At 41.5% G+C, this 15,370-nt stretch overlaps 1 protein-coding gene across 1 annotated transcript in view; it reads left to right on the top strand.

Annotated features, from left to right (window-relative positions):
• The window catches only part of esrrb (estrogen-related receptor beta), a 50,663-nt gene extending 35,714 nt beyond the window's left edge, over window positions 1-14,949 (top strand). Inside the window, 2 exon segments of the mRNA XM_057343589.1 lie at window positions 5,535-5,804; window positions 10,750-14,949. Coding sequence (XP_057199572.1) covers window positions 5,535-5,804; window positions 10,750-10,994 — 515 coding nt within the window. The 3' untranslated portion in view covers window positions 10,995-14,949.
• The last annotated feature ends 421 nt before the right edge of the window (window positions 14,950-15,370 follow it).

The following is a 15,370-nucleotide window of genomic DNA, read 5'->3' as shown; positions in this document are numbered from 1 at the left end:
ATGTCATTGGTGTCACTTGAAAGTCGTTTCAGGGGTTGAAAACCTATTTTGATTTCTATAGGACAACATGCACCGGTGGATCGGTCACTGTGAGATCAGAAGCATGTCAATCGGGTGGTTTTGTTGTTTCAATGGATGTATAGCGTCACGCGGCGTGCTCTTCACACATGCACCTGTTCAGAGCTCTGTCATACTTCTGTTTCTATTATAAAGGCCATCACGTCAGCTGTCAGTATACGGCCGTGAACAGTCTCCTGGTATGGTCCGCTTCTATCCGATGGGCCCGTGATGAATTGTTAATGAATCCCGGCGTTGAACGCTGGAGCCACGGCTGGCACCGTGAAAAGACACTCTCTCCGTAAATACTTTCTCATTAAATCCGATGTGTGGGACATGTTGACAGATGGTGTTTCTGCTCCTTAGGTGCTAAAAACCTTTGACATACATACACGGGCTTCTTGTTCTCGCTCAGATCGCATTTCATTTGGTCTAAACGCTGGAGTTCCCCTTCTCCCTCACTGACGGTTATGCCAACAAGCCTCGGAAAACTGCGACTCATCCTCAACAAGAGCGGACTGCCGCTCGGCTGCCAAAAATGACCAAATGCTCTGACTTTTCAAAAAGTGAAAGTGACCTATTTGTCAGGTATGGTGACCCGTACCCGAAATGTGACCTCTGCATTTAACCCATCCAGAGAGTGGTGACCACACGTACACCCGGAGCAGTGGGCAGCTATCACTGCAGCGCCCGGGGATGGGTAGTCCCGCCCACTAACACGATTGGTTGAGCTGGAAGTTGGCACGTCAACAGAAATAGTTTCCACAGGACATTTGATGGAGTTCTCTGATTATTTTTTGAAGTATCAACTTAGTCTCAGACATTAATTGTTGAAACGCATGAAGAGTGTGGAGGTGTAAACGATTGTAGATTGTAGAGGTGAAATGATCTGGATTTGAGTACATGTGATGAGAAATGTTTGAGTTCACATTGAGATCTTCAATAATATTGACTTGTGATTGCAGTTGAGACAAATGTGAGCTCAGTTTGACACATTGTTGACATCTCTTCTCAAACTCTCATGACAGACACGTTTGTGACATTTCTCAGGAGAAATATCTGACGTGCATGTCATGTTATTGCACTCGTGACCAGTGTTGGGTAAGTTACTCTATCTCAAAAGTAATGAATTACTAGTTACTAATGACATATTCAATAGTGTAATTAGATTACTGTACAAATGACTCTCTCCAGAAAGTATTGAATTACTTATTACTAATGACTTTCTATATCCTACATCAACCTTGATGAGTTAAGTGATTCAAGTGTAGACATGAAATGGCTCATTAAATAAATAAATAAATAAAAATAACTACATAAATGATTATTATTAACTGACCAAAGTATAGAAATGTAAGAAGGATACATTAATGCATTCGTTTTAAAGTTAGACTTATAATTTTGATGTCATTTCCACTATTGTATATATTACACAGTATTTAGTTCAATTACATCAGAAGTAACTGTAATTAAATTACAGGAAAAATAAGAGTAATCCCTTCCTTTACTTTTTCAAGGGAAAAGTAATTAAATGACAGTAACTAATGACTCTGTGACGCTGTGTCAGTGTTATTAAATGGTTGATCTCTGTATGTGAGTGTCTGTGTTATAGTGTAAATAACGTCACAGATAAATCAGCATTTCATCAGCACTTTTGATTAACAGCAGTTATGGTATATTCAGTTGAAGCGCTGGCGGAGGCTCATGAAGGCTGTAGGGTGCACGTCATGATGGATGGAGCACTCAGATCAGTCATGCGTGAGGGGGCATCTGCAGGGCAGGAGGAGACAAAAGTCTTTAACTGTGGCGTTTAGTGTCAGGACATACCCAACTGATGACTTTTACTGCTTACCCATGCAACTGTATGTAAATGACTTAACACTAATACAGTAATAATAATAATGATCATTTTTCATGAATTTATATCAAAGGAACAGTCTGTCCGACAAATCCAGCTGGACTGAAAAGACACTTGAGAGTTATCCCTGCACGTTCCTTGTTTTGCGGGGTCGCTGCAGTCAATACTACATGCTTACTCATTAACCAGCGGATCTGTTTATCGGTGGAAATAAATGATGTTTAATTACGTGACTGATTAAAGCTCATTTCTGGCTGGTCATTGAGTTAAACGGCGTCTCGCGGGACCAGTAGGCAGTGATGCGCTCCGGTCAGGAGGTCAGGAAAAGCAGATTAAGACAGTATTTAACATTACACCACGTCATAACGTTCACACTTCACCGGCTAAATGAGCTCCGTGACGGATTCACGTGGCATTTATAAAGTACACATAGATCTTCATTTAAAGTCAAGCGTATTTCATCTGGATCAAAGGGAAAAGGTAAAACATCATCTTTTCGGAAATCTGCCGTGCAGTCGACTGCATGAACCAGCAGCGTCGCATGCTATGCACACCACACCACCCAAACAGACTCGTAAATGATCTGAATAAAAGTGATGTTAGCATAAGCACAACATGCTATGGTAAAATAGTCAAATTAATCATATACTGAAGATATTGTTCAGTTTATTGAATATGTTGTTTTTGATAAGTTTCAGTGTTAAACACAAATGTAATTACATGTATTTATTTACAGCATTTAAAATGACTGAGATGAATATAAAGAAGCATCTATGATATCTATGAAATATATTGTATATATATTTAGCAACATTCATCTGTTTATACATCTAAAAGAAGTATATTGATATTTTCTTGAAACATTTTTCTTAAAATGCTTTCTCTACCAAAAATGTAGAATTACAGTAATTGATCTGGTTTTTAATTTAGTCAAGAAAGCAGTAATTCATGAGGATTTTTGTGTTTTTATTTTCATTCGGATGTGAGAGTCGAGAGGATGTTGATCGACATTCAAACTCAAACAAACTCAAGCGACAGACCATCAAACGCGGAGGAGAGGACCATCGCCATAAAACGTCCCAAATAAATGTTCAAATATAAGCCTGTAAATGCAGGAGGATTAAAACGTGTCATTTTTTACAGTTACTTGGTCGGTAAAAGGCTGTCTGAGTCATAAAAAGCCTTTTTGGAAAGGTTTGGACTTTTGTCTATTTTGAGAATTGCTGTCTTTGATTTAGAGAGCGTGAAATGTATCACGGCGAGACGGCCAAGCTTGTCTTTCTTATGGAAGATGTTTCCAGCAATGAACTTTATTGGGCTGCATAAAAACAAGCTGAAAACTGATTACATTTTTTACTAGCGCTTAGATCACTGTTGCTTTAAGCCCACATCGCAGAAACATGTCAGCATTTGTGCTAATGGATGAGAGACATATTGTCTAACATGCCTGAGAGTGATGGCAGCATGTGCCAGACGGTTGCTAGGGAGTTGCTATAGGGCCTCCTGAATGGTTGTGAGTTGTTTCTTGAACTTGAAATTCTGGATGGTCAAACCTTGAAAAAATACTGAAAAGTTTCTGTTAGAAAAGACGTTGTGAGGGTTCCTGTGGTTTTGCATGATGTTGTGAGGGTTCCTGGAGTGTTGTGAGGTGTTGTGAGGGTTTGTCAGGTGTTGTAAGGGTTCCTGATGTGTTGAGAGGGTTTCTGGTGTGCTGTGAGGTCCATGAGGTGTTGTGAGGTTTTGTGAGGTGTTGTGTTGTCATGTGTTGTGAGGTTGTATGAGGTATTGTGAGGGTTTATGAGGTATTGTGAGGGTTTATGAGGTATTGTGAGAGTTTGTGAGGTGTTGTAAGAGTTTTTGAGGTTTTGGAAGGCTTTGTGAGGGTTTGTGAGGTGTTGTGAGGTTTTGTATGGTGTTGTAAAGTGTGTTTAGGTGTTGTGAGGTTTTGTGAGGGTCTGTGGGGTGTTGTGAGGGTTTGTGAGGTGTTGAGGGTTTTTGAGGGTTAGGCTTTGGAGGGTTTTGTGAAGTGTTGTGAGGGTTTGTGGGGGTTTGTGAGGTTTTGTGAGGGTTTGTGAGGTTTTGTGTGTTTTTGAGGGTTAGGCTTTGGAGGGTTTTGTGAAGTGTTGTGAGGGTTTGTGGGGGTTTGTGAGGTTTTGTGAGGGTTTGTGAGGTTTTGTGTGTTTTTGAGGGTTAGGCTTTGGAGGGTTTTGTGAAGTGTTGTGAGGGTTTGTGTGGGTTTGTGGGGTGTTGTGAGGGATTGCGAGGTGTTGTGAGGTTTTGTGAGGGTTTGTGGTGTGTTGTGAGGGTTTGTGTGGTGTTATTAGGTTTGGTGAGGTATTCTGAGGGTTTGTGGGGTGTTGTGAGGGTTTGTGGGGTTTTGTGAGGTTTTGTGAGGGAATGCGAGCTGTTGTGAGGTTTTGTGAGGCTTTGTGAGGTGTTGTGAGGTTTTTTGAGGGATTGCGAGGTGTTGTGAAGTGTTGTGAGGGTTTTCAGTGATGGCCGTCATGTTTTACTCAAAGACACTGGTGTCCTACAATACTAAAGAAGGATGTGATTGACACACATTATTAATTTGCTAATCGATCCAATTTGCATGTAAATCTCTTGACAATGATTTGTTCCTGTACTGAATCACCAGGACATTTCACTTTCCGTTTAGCGTCAATTCTGTCAGCTTGGAAATTATTCTTAATAGCACCTTAAGATGTTTGACAGCCAGTGGCGAGTGACCTGTTCTCTGGCTGCACCTGTTCATCCCGTCCCTCCATCCTGGCCCTTATTGATCCCCCTTCACATTGTGAGGGGCCCCGCGGCCCCGATGGCAATCTGTTAATTAATGTATCCTCCAGCACGCCCGGCCGCTGTTCGCCCGCCCGATAAGGGAAATTAAACACTCGGCTTGCCTTTTCTCCCGCTTTCTTATTTTCCTTTCACTCCTTCTGCCTCTTGGCCTGCGAACGCTCCGAAGTGTCACCCGGCGGCAGATAGACATCGCCCGCTCATCTCCGCCTCAATAAGGCCATTCATGTGAAAGAGGGAAAGTTTGGGGTCGGTTGTGGCGGGGCGAGCCGATCAATACTGTAATCTATCGGCTCTTTAATGGCAAGCAGGGCAGATAGCGCTGCTTTAGTAGACTTGTAAAGCGATGAATTGAATTATGCCGGTGCTGCGAGGACGCTCGTATGATGTGCAAATAGGGGACAGGCAAACGAGGGAAGTCATGAGGAGTTTATCGACGGCTGTCAGAGAATGGGAAGATGAATACTGAGCACACGTGTTACATATTTTCCTGTTTATAAAAGTGCTGTAAATGCTGTACCGTGTGGTATGTTTCATACAAAATACCATAATAGTTTATCTGCACGCTACACTGCACTAAACAAGACGTTTTTCTAAATCTTTCAAATTAAGGAAATGATTATTAATCAAATTAAATGTGAACTCCAATGTGGAATGTTTCTCAAATAAAAGCAAATGGTTCATTTGTTTGTCTATACTGTGTGTCAACCATTTTTGTATTATTTTTATACAGTATTTAAGACCTTTAAATGTTTGTTTTCTCCGATTACATTTAAACTTTTTCACTAACCTGAAAGGGAACGTCTGGTCCTTTGCTCAGGTTTCTCTGCGTTGTCTCTGGGAGATCAGATGAGTTTACTGCAGAGCGCATGGATGGAGATCCTCATCCTGAGCATCGTCTTCCGCTCGCTGCCATATGAGGACGAGCTGGTGTACGCCGAGGACTATGTGATGGACGAGGAACACTCGCGTCTCACCGGTCTGCTGGATCTCTACGTGTCCATCCTGCAGCTGGTGCGCAAGTACAAGAAACTGAAGGTGGAGAAAGAAGAGTTTGTCACGCTGAAGGCCATAGCGCTCGCCAACTCAGGTACTGAGAGTTTCTAATGACAATTAAACATTCACATGTGAAAGTCTTACATTCACATTCAACCCTGTTATGCTATGAGAAATCTGCTAGGTTTCAAATCTTTACATTACATTTACATTTAGTCATTTAGCAGATGTTTTTATCCACAGCGACTTACAAGTTGGGTAAACAATGGAAGCAATTAGGTCAGCATTAGGACAACAAAAAGCATAAGTGCAATAAAACATGTCTCACAAAGCCCTACTACAGTGTACAGAGCTAAGTTTTTAAAGATTTATATATATATATATATATATGTATAGATAGAGTAGAAAAGATATAGAAGTCAGAAATGATCAGTCAGGTGCTGACGGAAGAGATGTGTTTTCAGCCGATTCTGCTGATCTTGTAGCAGCAGGCAGATCATTCCATAAATGTGGAACCGATCTAGAGAAGGTTCGTGAGAGTGATTTTTTACCTTTTAGGGATGGCATTACAAGACGTCGTTCGTTTGCAGAGCGTAAGGATCTGGCGGGTACATAAGTCTGCATTAGCGAGTGAAGGTAAGAGGGTGCCAAACCAGTGGTGGTCTTGTAGGCCAGGAGCAGAGTCTTGAATTTGATGCGAGCGACTACAGGGAGCCAATGTAACTTAATGAAGAGAGGAGTGACGTGAGCTCTCTTCGGTTCATTGAAGACCACTCTTGCTGCTGCATTCTGGATCACCTGTAGAGGTTTTGTTATGCAAGCAGGAAGTCCAGCTAGTAGCGCATTGCAGTAGTCCAGTCTGGACAGGACAAGAGCCTGGACTAGGACCTGCGTAGCATGCTCGGCTAGGAAAGGTCTAATTTTCCTGATATTGTAGAGGATGAATCTACAGGACCGAGTGGTGCTGGCAACCTGATCAGTGAAGTTAATCTGATCATCGATCACCACTCCCAGGTTTCTGGCCGTTCTGGAAGATGTGATGTTGAAGTTGAATGGAGATGTTGTGATGTGTCCTAGGGTGTGACGGGATTGTAAGCAGTTCTGTTTTTGCAAGGTTCAGCTGCAAGAGATGGTCCTTCATCCAGAGTGAAATGTCGCTCAGGCATGCTGAAATGCATGCAGAAACAGTCGGATCGTCAGGCTGAAATGACAGGTGGAGTTGTGTATCATCCGCATAGCAGTGATAGGAAAAGCCATGTTTCCGAATGATAGAGCCTAGGGATGTCATGTATACAGAAAAGAGCAACGGCCCAAGCCCTGAGCCCTGAGGCACCCCTGTATCGAGATGTTGGGACTCAGAGACCTCTCCTCTCCAAGATACTCTAAATGACCTACCTGTGAGGTAAGACCTGAACCATTGTAGCACCACTCCAGAGACACCCATAGCCTTGAGGGTCTACAGGAGTATGCGGTGGTTAACGGTGTCAAAGGCAGCAGACAGATCCAGTAGGATAAGTACAGATGAGTTCGAGGCGGCTCTTGCCAGTCTCAGGGCTTCAATGACAGAGAGCAGCACAGTCTCAGCGGAATGACCGCTCTTGAAACCAGACTGGTTGCTGTCCAGGAAGTTGTTCTGGGTGAGAAAGGAGGAGAGCTGGTTACATACAACACGCTCAAGAGTTTTGGCAATGAAGGGGAGGAGAGATACCGGTCTGTAGTTCTCTAACAGTGCAGGATTAAGAGTGGGTTTCTTCAGTAGCGGGGTTATACGGGCCTCTTTGAAGACTGTGGGAAATGTACCAGTGGTGAGAGACGAGTTGATAATGTGGGTCAGAGCGGGAACAACCGATGGAGAGATGGCCTGCCTTGAGGAGATGAGTGGGGATGGGATCTAGCGGGCAGGTTGTTGGGTGGTTCGAAAACATGACCTTGGAAACATCATCTTCAGATAGGAGAGAGAAAGAGGGGAGCGAGCACGTTTCGGGGGTTTGAAGAAGAGCAGAGAAGGCCTTAAAAGAGAGTACTAGAGTTAGGCACTAGAACAAACGTGACTTTAACACGTGACACGATGGTAGTAAACAAAACTACCACACTGCGTTTAAACTCGATAAGACAATATTAATCAATTACACTTACGCGCTTCTGTTGACTTCTGCTGCAAAATGCTTCTCCCCTTTAGACAGATGTCTAAAGGGCAGATGTTTTACCTAAAACATATTGAATAATAGAATTATTTAATAATAAAATGTATATTATTAAATACGATTCTAAACAATGAAATAAACTTTAGTGTTTTTTCCACCCTGTTCCAATCCATGACCAAGTTCTGGTTTGAACACTTTGAAAAAATCACTTTGTAATGTGGAAACAGATGTCTGTTGCGTGGAGAGGTGACGTGAGGCGCGCAGATAAAGATGAAGGGCACACGTGCAGAGAAAGCAAGGCCGAGCACCCAGCGTTTAATAGAACGCCTTCCGTGTTGCCGCATTCACTCTATCTCCATCACGCTAGCCACGGGGCCGGTGGCCGCGAGAGATAAATTTAGCATTTCATTAGGAACACCAGAGCTGTCAATAAAATGTGTTAAGTGGACTGGAATGAGTATCAGCAAGCACTGGCCCTCGTTGTTCCCGCAGCGTCTGTATCGACAGCAGGCTTTTCAGAAGGCAGGGCCCATCCCGCGCTGATCAATGTGCCCCTCGGCCCGTCTTGTTTTATTCTGCCGCTTCATTCGCTGTCTCTCTTTGTCCGGCTGAGAAATGAAAACGCTGATGGAGGCGTTTGCCCAGCGCGGGGATGACAGGCCCGGTGCGAGCGCTGCGACTCTCTCTGTCCGATGGCTCTCGCGGGACGGCCGCTGTCTGACAGCTGTGAAAATTCATAGCCATTGATTTTGTAATTAGCAGTTTATCAATCGTATCGACAGGCTCTTTCTGATGGATTGCAGGGAAATTGTTTCTTCAGATGGGTTTTTTTAACCCGTCACCCCCACACCAATACCCCCACCACATGCACTACTGGCATAAAAAATAGCAGATATATAGAAGTACAATGGATAATTGTTATAGCATTAAAAAAGTATAAAATAAAAAATACTATTAATAATAAAATGAAAATTTACATTTCATAATAATAATAACCATTTAATTAGAATATTTTTTATGATCTTATTAATGTCTTTTAATCCTTATTTAAAAATTAAGGTCATCCATCAAAATAAAATAATTCTGACAAGGTCACAAGGGTCCCGACACAAAGTGATAATTACACATCTGTTTACCAAATAAATCAATACCTGGACATGAAATATTGATTGAAATGTTAAAGATTTTATTATGTCAGATTGTGACACAAACACAAATATCAGTTACCATGACAACACTTTTAAGTCATTACACAAAATGACTGATTAATGAAATATAGAACGAGTAACAAACAATAACAAGTAACGAAACAATTAGCAGCCACAATAAAGCAGCTATTGCTACATTTTTCTTCAGAAATGTCCTTCAGTCAGGTGACTTCCTGTCATGTCATGTGGTGACTCTGTGGATGTAGTATCCAGCATGGAGTAGTTTTCTTGTTCAGGTTACTGACTAGCTGAGGGCGTTTGTGTAAATTCAGTCATGAGAGCAGATCTGTTTTATGTTTAGCCTATCATTTTTTTCCTGCAATCTTCAGGGTTCCCACAGTTATAAAAAAAACTTCAAAATCTCTGGAAATGTAAAGTTTCACAGGCTAAAAATCTCGTAAAGAATCTTGTAAAATGTTTATAGAGATAAGACAGTTTTCTGGGTAAAAAGGGAAGTCTTGATGACATGATGTTTAAAAATACTTATCCAGTAATCACAAACGACTGAAAAAGTTACTGAAATTCACAGATAAAAATGATCTTATGAATAGACTTGTCACGGTTCCCTCTGTTTCTCCCCCTGTTTGCCCCAGGACTCCATTTCCCATGCTCCTCCACACTCCCTCACCTGTTAGCCATCAACCTCGTCAACCGGACTACATTTTTACACATCCTGTTCCTTTGTTCCTTGTCTTGTCAACTGTTATGTTACCTTGTTGTTGTGCATCGTGATTCTCCTGTTTATCCGTGCGGTTAAGAGTACATTTACACGATAAAAACTGGAAAAGGTTTTCCTTTGCGTTTTTGAAAAGTTTCATGTACACACGACAGCATTATCAAAACGATCTGCATTTACACGGATCCGGAAAAACGATGTATTAGGCATGCCAGGCCAGTGGATGGCGATGTTGCGCTATAGAGAAGCCATACGTGCTTGCGCTCATCCGCATACGCTCTTTTAATCTAAAAGCACTTTTAATACACTTTCTCAGCGTGTATGTGTGTTTATAGCAGTGTGCATATTAATACTGTGTCTCCGATGGTTGTAGTGGTGCAGTAAATCTACTTTTTGCTGGAGAAATGATGAAAAGTGTGTTACGCGGCACAAACATGCAGCATGGAGGCCGCCATTATTGTTTGGGGAATACTCGCGCGTGCCTACAGACTGAACGTGTAAAACGCATGCGCATGATGTCGTCGTTTTCTAATTCTTGTGTTTTCGGAGTTTGCACAGAAACGAGAACAGTGTCGTTTTCTAAAAGTTCGCATTTTCAGTCCCCTAAAACGCCATTTTCGTGTAAACGGACATCCAAAACACATCATTTTTTGAAAACGGTCTCTTGTAAACGGCCTCTAATATTAAAGTGTCTTTATTGAAAATCACCGCGCCTGGGGTCCGTGGCAACCCGTGACAAGACTGTAGGGAGTCTGGACTAAAATCACACACTGCTTGAGAAAAACATACAGCTGATACATACAGTAACATTAAATATTTTATTAAAATATGAATCAAATTATAACATTATCAAAACAATCATGATCATTTCATATCTTTTTTTTATGCATGTCATTTGAATCAATAACTTCTCTTAAAAGATATCTTGAAACAAAGCATGTTTGTGTAATACACACTATAGTGTAATCAATGTGATCATGTGTCAATACGTGTCATGTGTCGTCCTGACAGATTCGATGCACATAGAGGACGTGGAATCGGTTCAGAAGCTCCAGGACGCTCTTCACGAAGCCCTGCAGGATTACGAGAGCTGTCAACACGCCGAGGACCCTCGACGCGCTGGAAAGCTGCTCATGACGCTTCCTCTGCTGCGGCAGACGGCCACCAAAGCCATTCAGCACTTCTACAGCATCAAGATGCAGGGCAAGGTGCCCATGCACAAACTCTTCCTGGAAATGCTGGAGGCCAAGGTCTGATTGGTCCCGTGATGTCATCGAGGCGACAGCGAATGAGGTGTGACAGAGACGCCCTGACTGCGGAGGACAGACCGATCCTTCGACGGACACGCAGGTTGAAGACTTGCGTCTCGCCGAGACGCCAGACATTTTTAAAGACCCGAAAATGAAAAAATACGTATTCAAAATATGAATCTAAATGAAAAAAAAAAGAATTTAAAATCTATAAGGAAACTATGTACTTGTACAGTAATGCTTTTTTTGGGACATGATTTCTGGTTATATATGATGGAAGAAACTTCTGTAAGTAGATGCTCATTTTTTGCTCGGCCCTCACGTCACAGTTACGCTCCTCACACAACACCAGGACTTGTACATATTCGTCATCAGGCCTGAACAGTGCAGCCGTTTGTCTCGCCCGGTTCTTCCCTGAATGTGAACTTGAATATACCTCTTCCGAACGGCGACTCCTGGACCTCCGCATCATCCTGACGGCATGTGTAGGCAGGACTTCTCTAGTAACTCAGCAATAAATTGAGCCAACGGACGGGTGCCGTCCATGTAACTTATTTGCTTAAGTGGGCAAGAGGAATGCCCGTCTCCTGTGTTGCACTGTATTCAAACTACTTGTTATTGTTGTGCTTGATGTTCGGGTCTAATTTTGGCACTGAATTGCTGATTTGGCAGAGGTGCGGGTGGAGGGAGGGACTGCTGGGTGAAAGTGGCATTGGATGGAAAGGAGAAGGTTTCAAAGGGTTTACGACGGGTGGCAGCAGTCCAGGAGATTCCACGTTCGAACAATCAGACGGCGCATATGTCAAACGCCCTATTTTGGGCTCGATAAGCCACCGGCAAAGCCAAGCCGTGCGGAGAGGAAACGAGGTGCCCATCATCGGCTCTCACCCTTTTAGAAGCTGCCAGGACTTTTATAGCCATGTGCCCACGTGAAGGTGGGTGGCAGGTGCAGGTCTTTATCACCAGCTTTATTTTTAGATCTTGGAAGATGACGGGGGCCTGAACAGGAGGGGTTTTGACCTCATGTTGACACAATAGCATTGCTGCACCGCTTGCCACGACGGCATTTGAAGTAGATGTCCCTATAAACGGCGAATTAACCCGAGATCCACTGAAAGATCCACCCGAAACCAACACATTCCACCTGCTTCCTGAGCACGTATGCTGTGTTCCATTCTCCCTGAGAAGTCAGAAATCCCAACTGTCCATTTGGAAACGTGCAATAGTCAGATTTCCAAACTTTTAGCAAGATGATTGACGCAGGTGATTGATAGTGAAGCATCATTTCTAAGCAAATAAAACCTTATAATGAAACCTTTTCTAGCTAACAGAGAACGATTCCAGAACGTTAGCCAATGTTCTCTCGAGTTCTCTCAAATGTTATCGTGGTAACGTTTAATTTGATCAACATTATCAACAAAGAGATAAACCCAAGTGTTGGGTTGTAAATTAAACTAGAAAATGGCCACATATGACCCAACCAGTGCATACGTCGATGCTAAATGTTTTCGTAACGTCATGGGGACGTTCTTACAACGTATTTTTGTTAGCGTGAGTGTAGATTGTTTCTTCACATCTGAGGCCCTGTCCACACGAACACGGGTATTTTCCAAACTGCAGCTTTTTCTATGCGGTTTGGCCATTCGTCCACATGCAAACGCAGTACCCGGTCACTAAAACCGAACTTTTTTGAAAACTCCGGCCAGGGTGAAGATTTTTAGAAACTCCGGTTTCAGTGTTGTCGTGTAGATGGTGAACTGGAGATTTGGCGTATGACGTTGGAATTGGCGTGCCTATCTCTGTTGTTTGATGCCATATTCCAGGCTTCTGATTGGCCAGCACGGCTTTATGGTTAGGGTTATATCGCCACAGCGCTTTATAGCGTGTTTTTGCGTTTTCGTGTGGACGGCATGGGGGGGGTTTAAACGAAGAAGGAAAAACTCTGTTTATAAAATACCCGTGTACGTGTGGACTAGGCCTGAGATATGGAGATGTGTCCTCCATCTGTCTTTGAATGGAACACACAGCATTTGCTCTACAATGTCATTTCAGTTGTTTCAGATGACAGGGATCTTTTTTTCAGCGTTTGGAGGACGGGTGCACTGGGAAGGGGACTTTCACTACTGACGTCACGTCATTGACTCGATGTAAACCGTCGGCTCTCTCGGTTCAGTTTAGCATTCTGTTGGCTTCCTAATGGAAGCGGGTCAGACTTCTTCCCATTAAACTTGAACTCATCATAGCGGACTCGATAACAGGGATTCATTTTTATATGCAGTGCAACCATGTGGGTTAACATTAGGGATCAATTCTGACCAACATCATGCCAAAGTAGTGCACCTTTAAATCGCATTTCACGTATTTCACGCTGACAAACGCTCGAAGCTACACAAGCTCTGTGCACATGTGTTTCACTCGCTCTTATATAACATTGTAACTTCAGACCTTCAGACATGTTTTTTTGTCTCATATGTTCCCTTTAAAACCTGCTGAGGTCAGTCTGTATATTTCACACATTACACTTCAGAATGACATATATGCAACATTGACTTTCTTTAGCTACCTCATCATTCATACAAACACTCAAGATGCTGTAAAAACCTTTCTTTCCACTGCTGAACGCATTGTGTTGAGTTTTTCAAGCTGTGCGACGTCTGTGTTAAAGCACACGACACTCTCTGCATGTGTTAGGTATGAAGATTCTGACAATTTGGTCTACTTTCTTTTGAAAATGATGGAGTTCATTTCATCCTGTACTGAACCTCCTAATCAGTGTGAAATGTTTTTAAAGGGCATGAATGTTTGTTTCACGTGTCAGTCGCTGTATGGAAAGAAAGAATGCATATCTGTAAATGTTGTCGTTTATTTATTTGCGTATGAACGTTCAGCGTCCTTCTATTCAAAATGTCCGGGTCAGAATTGGTCCCACGATGTTCACGCGTCAAAGCGACGAAGGCTGTTCTTCTGAAGATATTCATTGTGTATATTATATCACTCTGGCCATGCTGTATAATAATATCTCATATTGTTCATTTAACAACACCTGTGTCACTTTCTTTTTTATGTCCAAAGAAAATCTGAAGCGGTGCTGGAGTTCTCTTCATTTTTCAGCTGGTGGAAAAAACATGTTCTTTCAAATAATGTTTGAAGAGGTCACGTACTTCAGCGCTCAAGAATCAAGATTGAGAGTGGGAATCATTCCCTTAAAAAGGATAAAAGATTTGTTGTTTTTCAATTCGCATAAAAAGTGTAAATTAATAAGAACTGAAGCAAGTCAAGAAGTGTAATACACAAACAAACACAAGTGCATCTGTTTCACGTGCAACATTATTCATTTAAACATTCACATGCACTTTTTCATATTGTGAGATCATTTATCAAATCTTGATCAATTTGCTTTTTAGCATTTAAAATAAATTAACGCAACACAAATGATTCATGTATGTCACGTCTGAATGCTTGATTTCTTAATCCTAATTTATTCACTGAAACGTATAAAATAGCTCTGATCATTTAATCTGGACGCAGGAATATTTTATATAAAACATAAAATTGACTGTAAATTGTTAGCAAGATCGACACACATGAAAATGAGCTCCAAAACCTACATATTGTAGACAACACGTGAAGTCATCACTCATTTGCAGTTGTTTATTTAGGACTATATACTGTATGCTGCCTTCTAAGGGAACTTCTTTTGGTGACATTCTAATGAAGCTCTGCATGTGTCCTTTTATATCCCATAATAAGTGACAAGTGATGCATCCCAGATGAAAAACGGAAAGAAACATCAGTTCAAAGGAAAATAAAAAAAGATAAAAATCTATTCAATATTTATACGTTTATATTTAAGGATTAATAAATCAACGTGTTAAGTTCCCGCACAGGTGAAATAAAGTAAATGTATGTGTGTACTGTAATTCGTATTTGTAATTCATAATTATTGATAGTAAGTGTGTTTTAATCAACCATAAAGAATTAACTTTAATTTATCATCTGTTATATGTTGTATTATTTTTTTATTAAAGCATGAGCCCTAGAGCTCTATACAGTGCCTGTGACTTATCATGATAATGAGTCACAAACACGTTAAAAAACACAAAATCATAAGTATTTTTATTACATAAAAACATCACAACAATCATGGATTTCTACGTTTAGATGGTATGACATTGAATTTGATGAATGGAATTATGGTCACTTTTATTTAAACATTGGGGATGGGAAGACACCTGATGTAAAGGAAAATGGAGACGGGCTAGTATACATTTTAGTCTTTCAAAATCTAAACAATAAAGGTAGTTTAATATAATTTAAAAAATGTATAATGTAAATGTACTAGCCTATTTATTTTATGCTTAAAAGTATTGTTTTGTTAGCTT

Source organism: Triplophysa rosa, linkage group LG10 (assembly GCF_024868665.1).
Source record: "Triplophysa rosa linkage group LG10, Trosa_1v2, whole genome shotgun sequence".
NCBI lineage: Eukaryota > Metazoa > Chordata > Actinopteri > Cypriniformes > Nemacheilidae > Triplophysa > Triplophysa rosa.
This window is presented reverse-complemented; position numbering and strand designations above follow the sequence as displayed.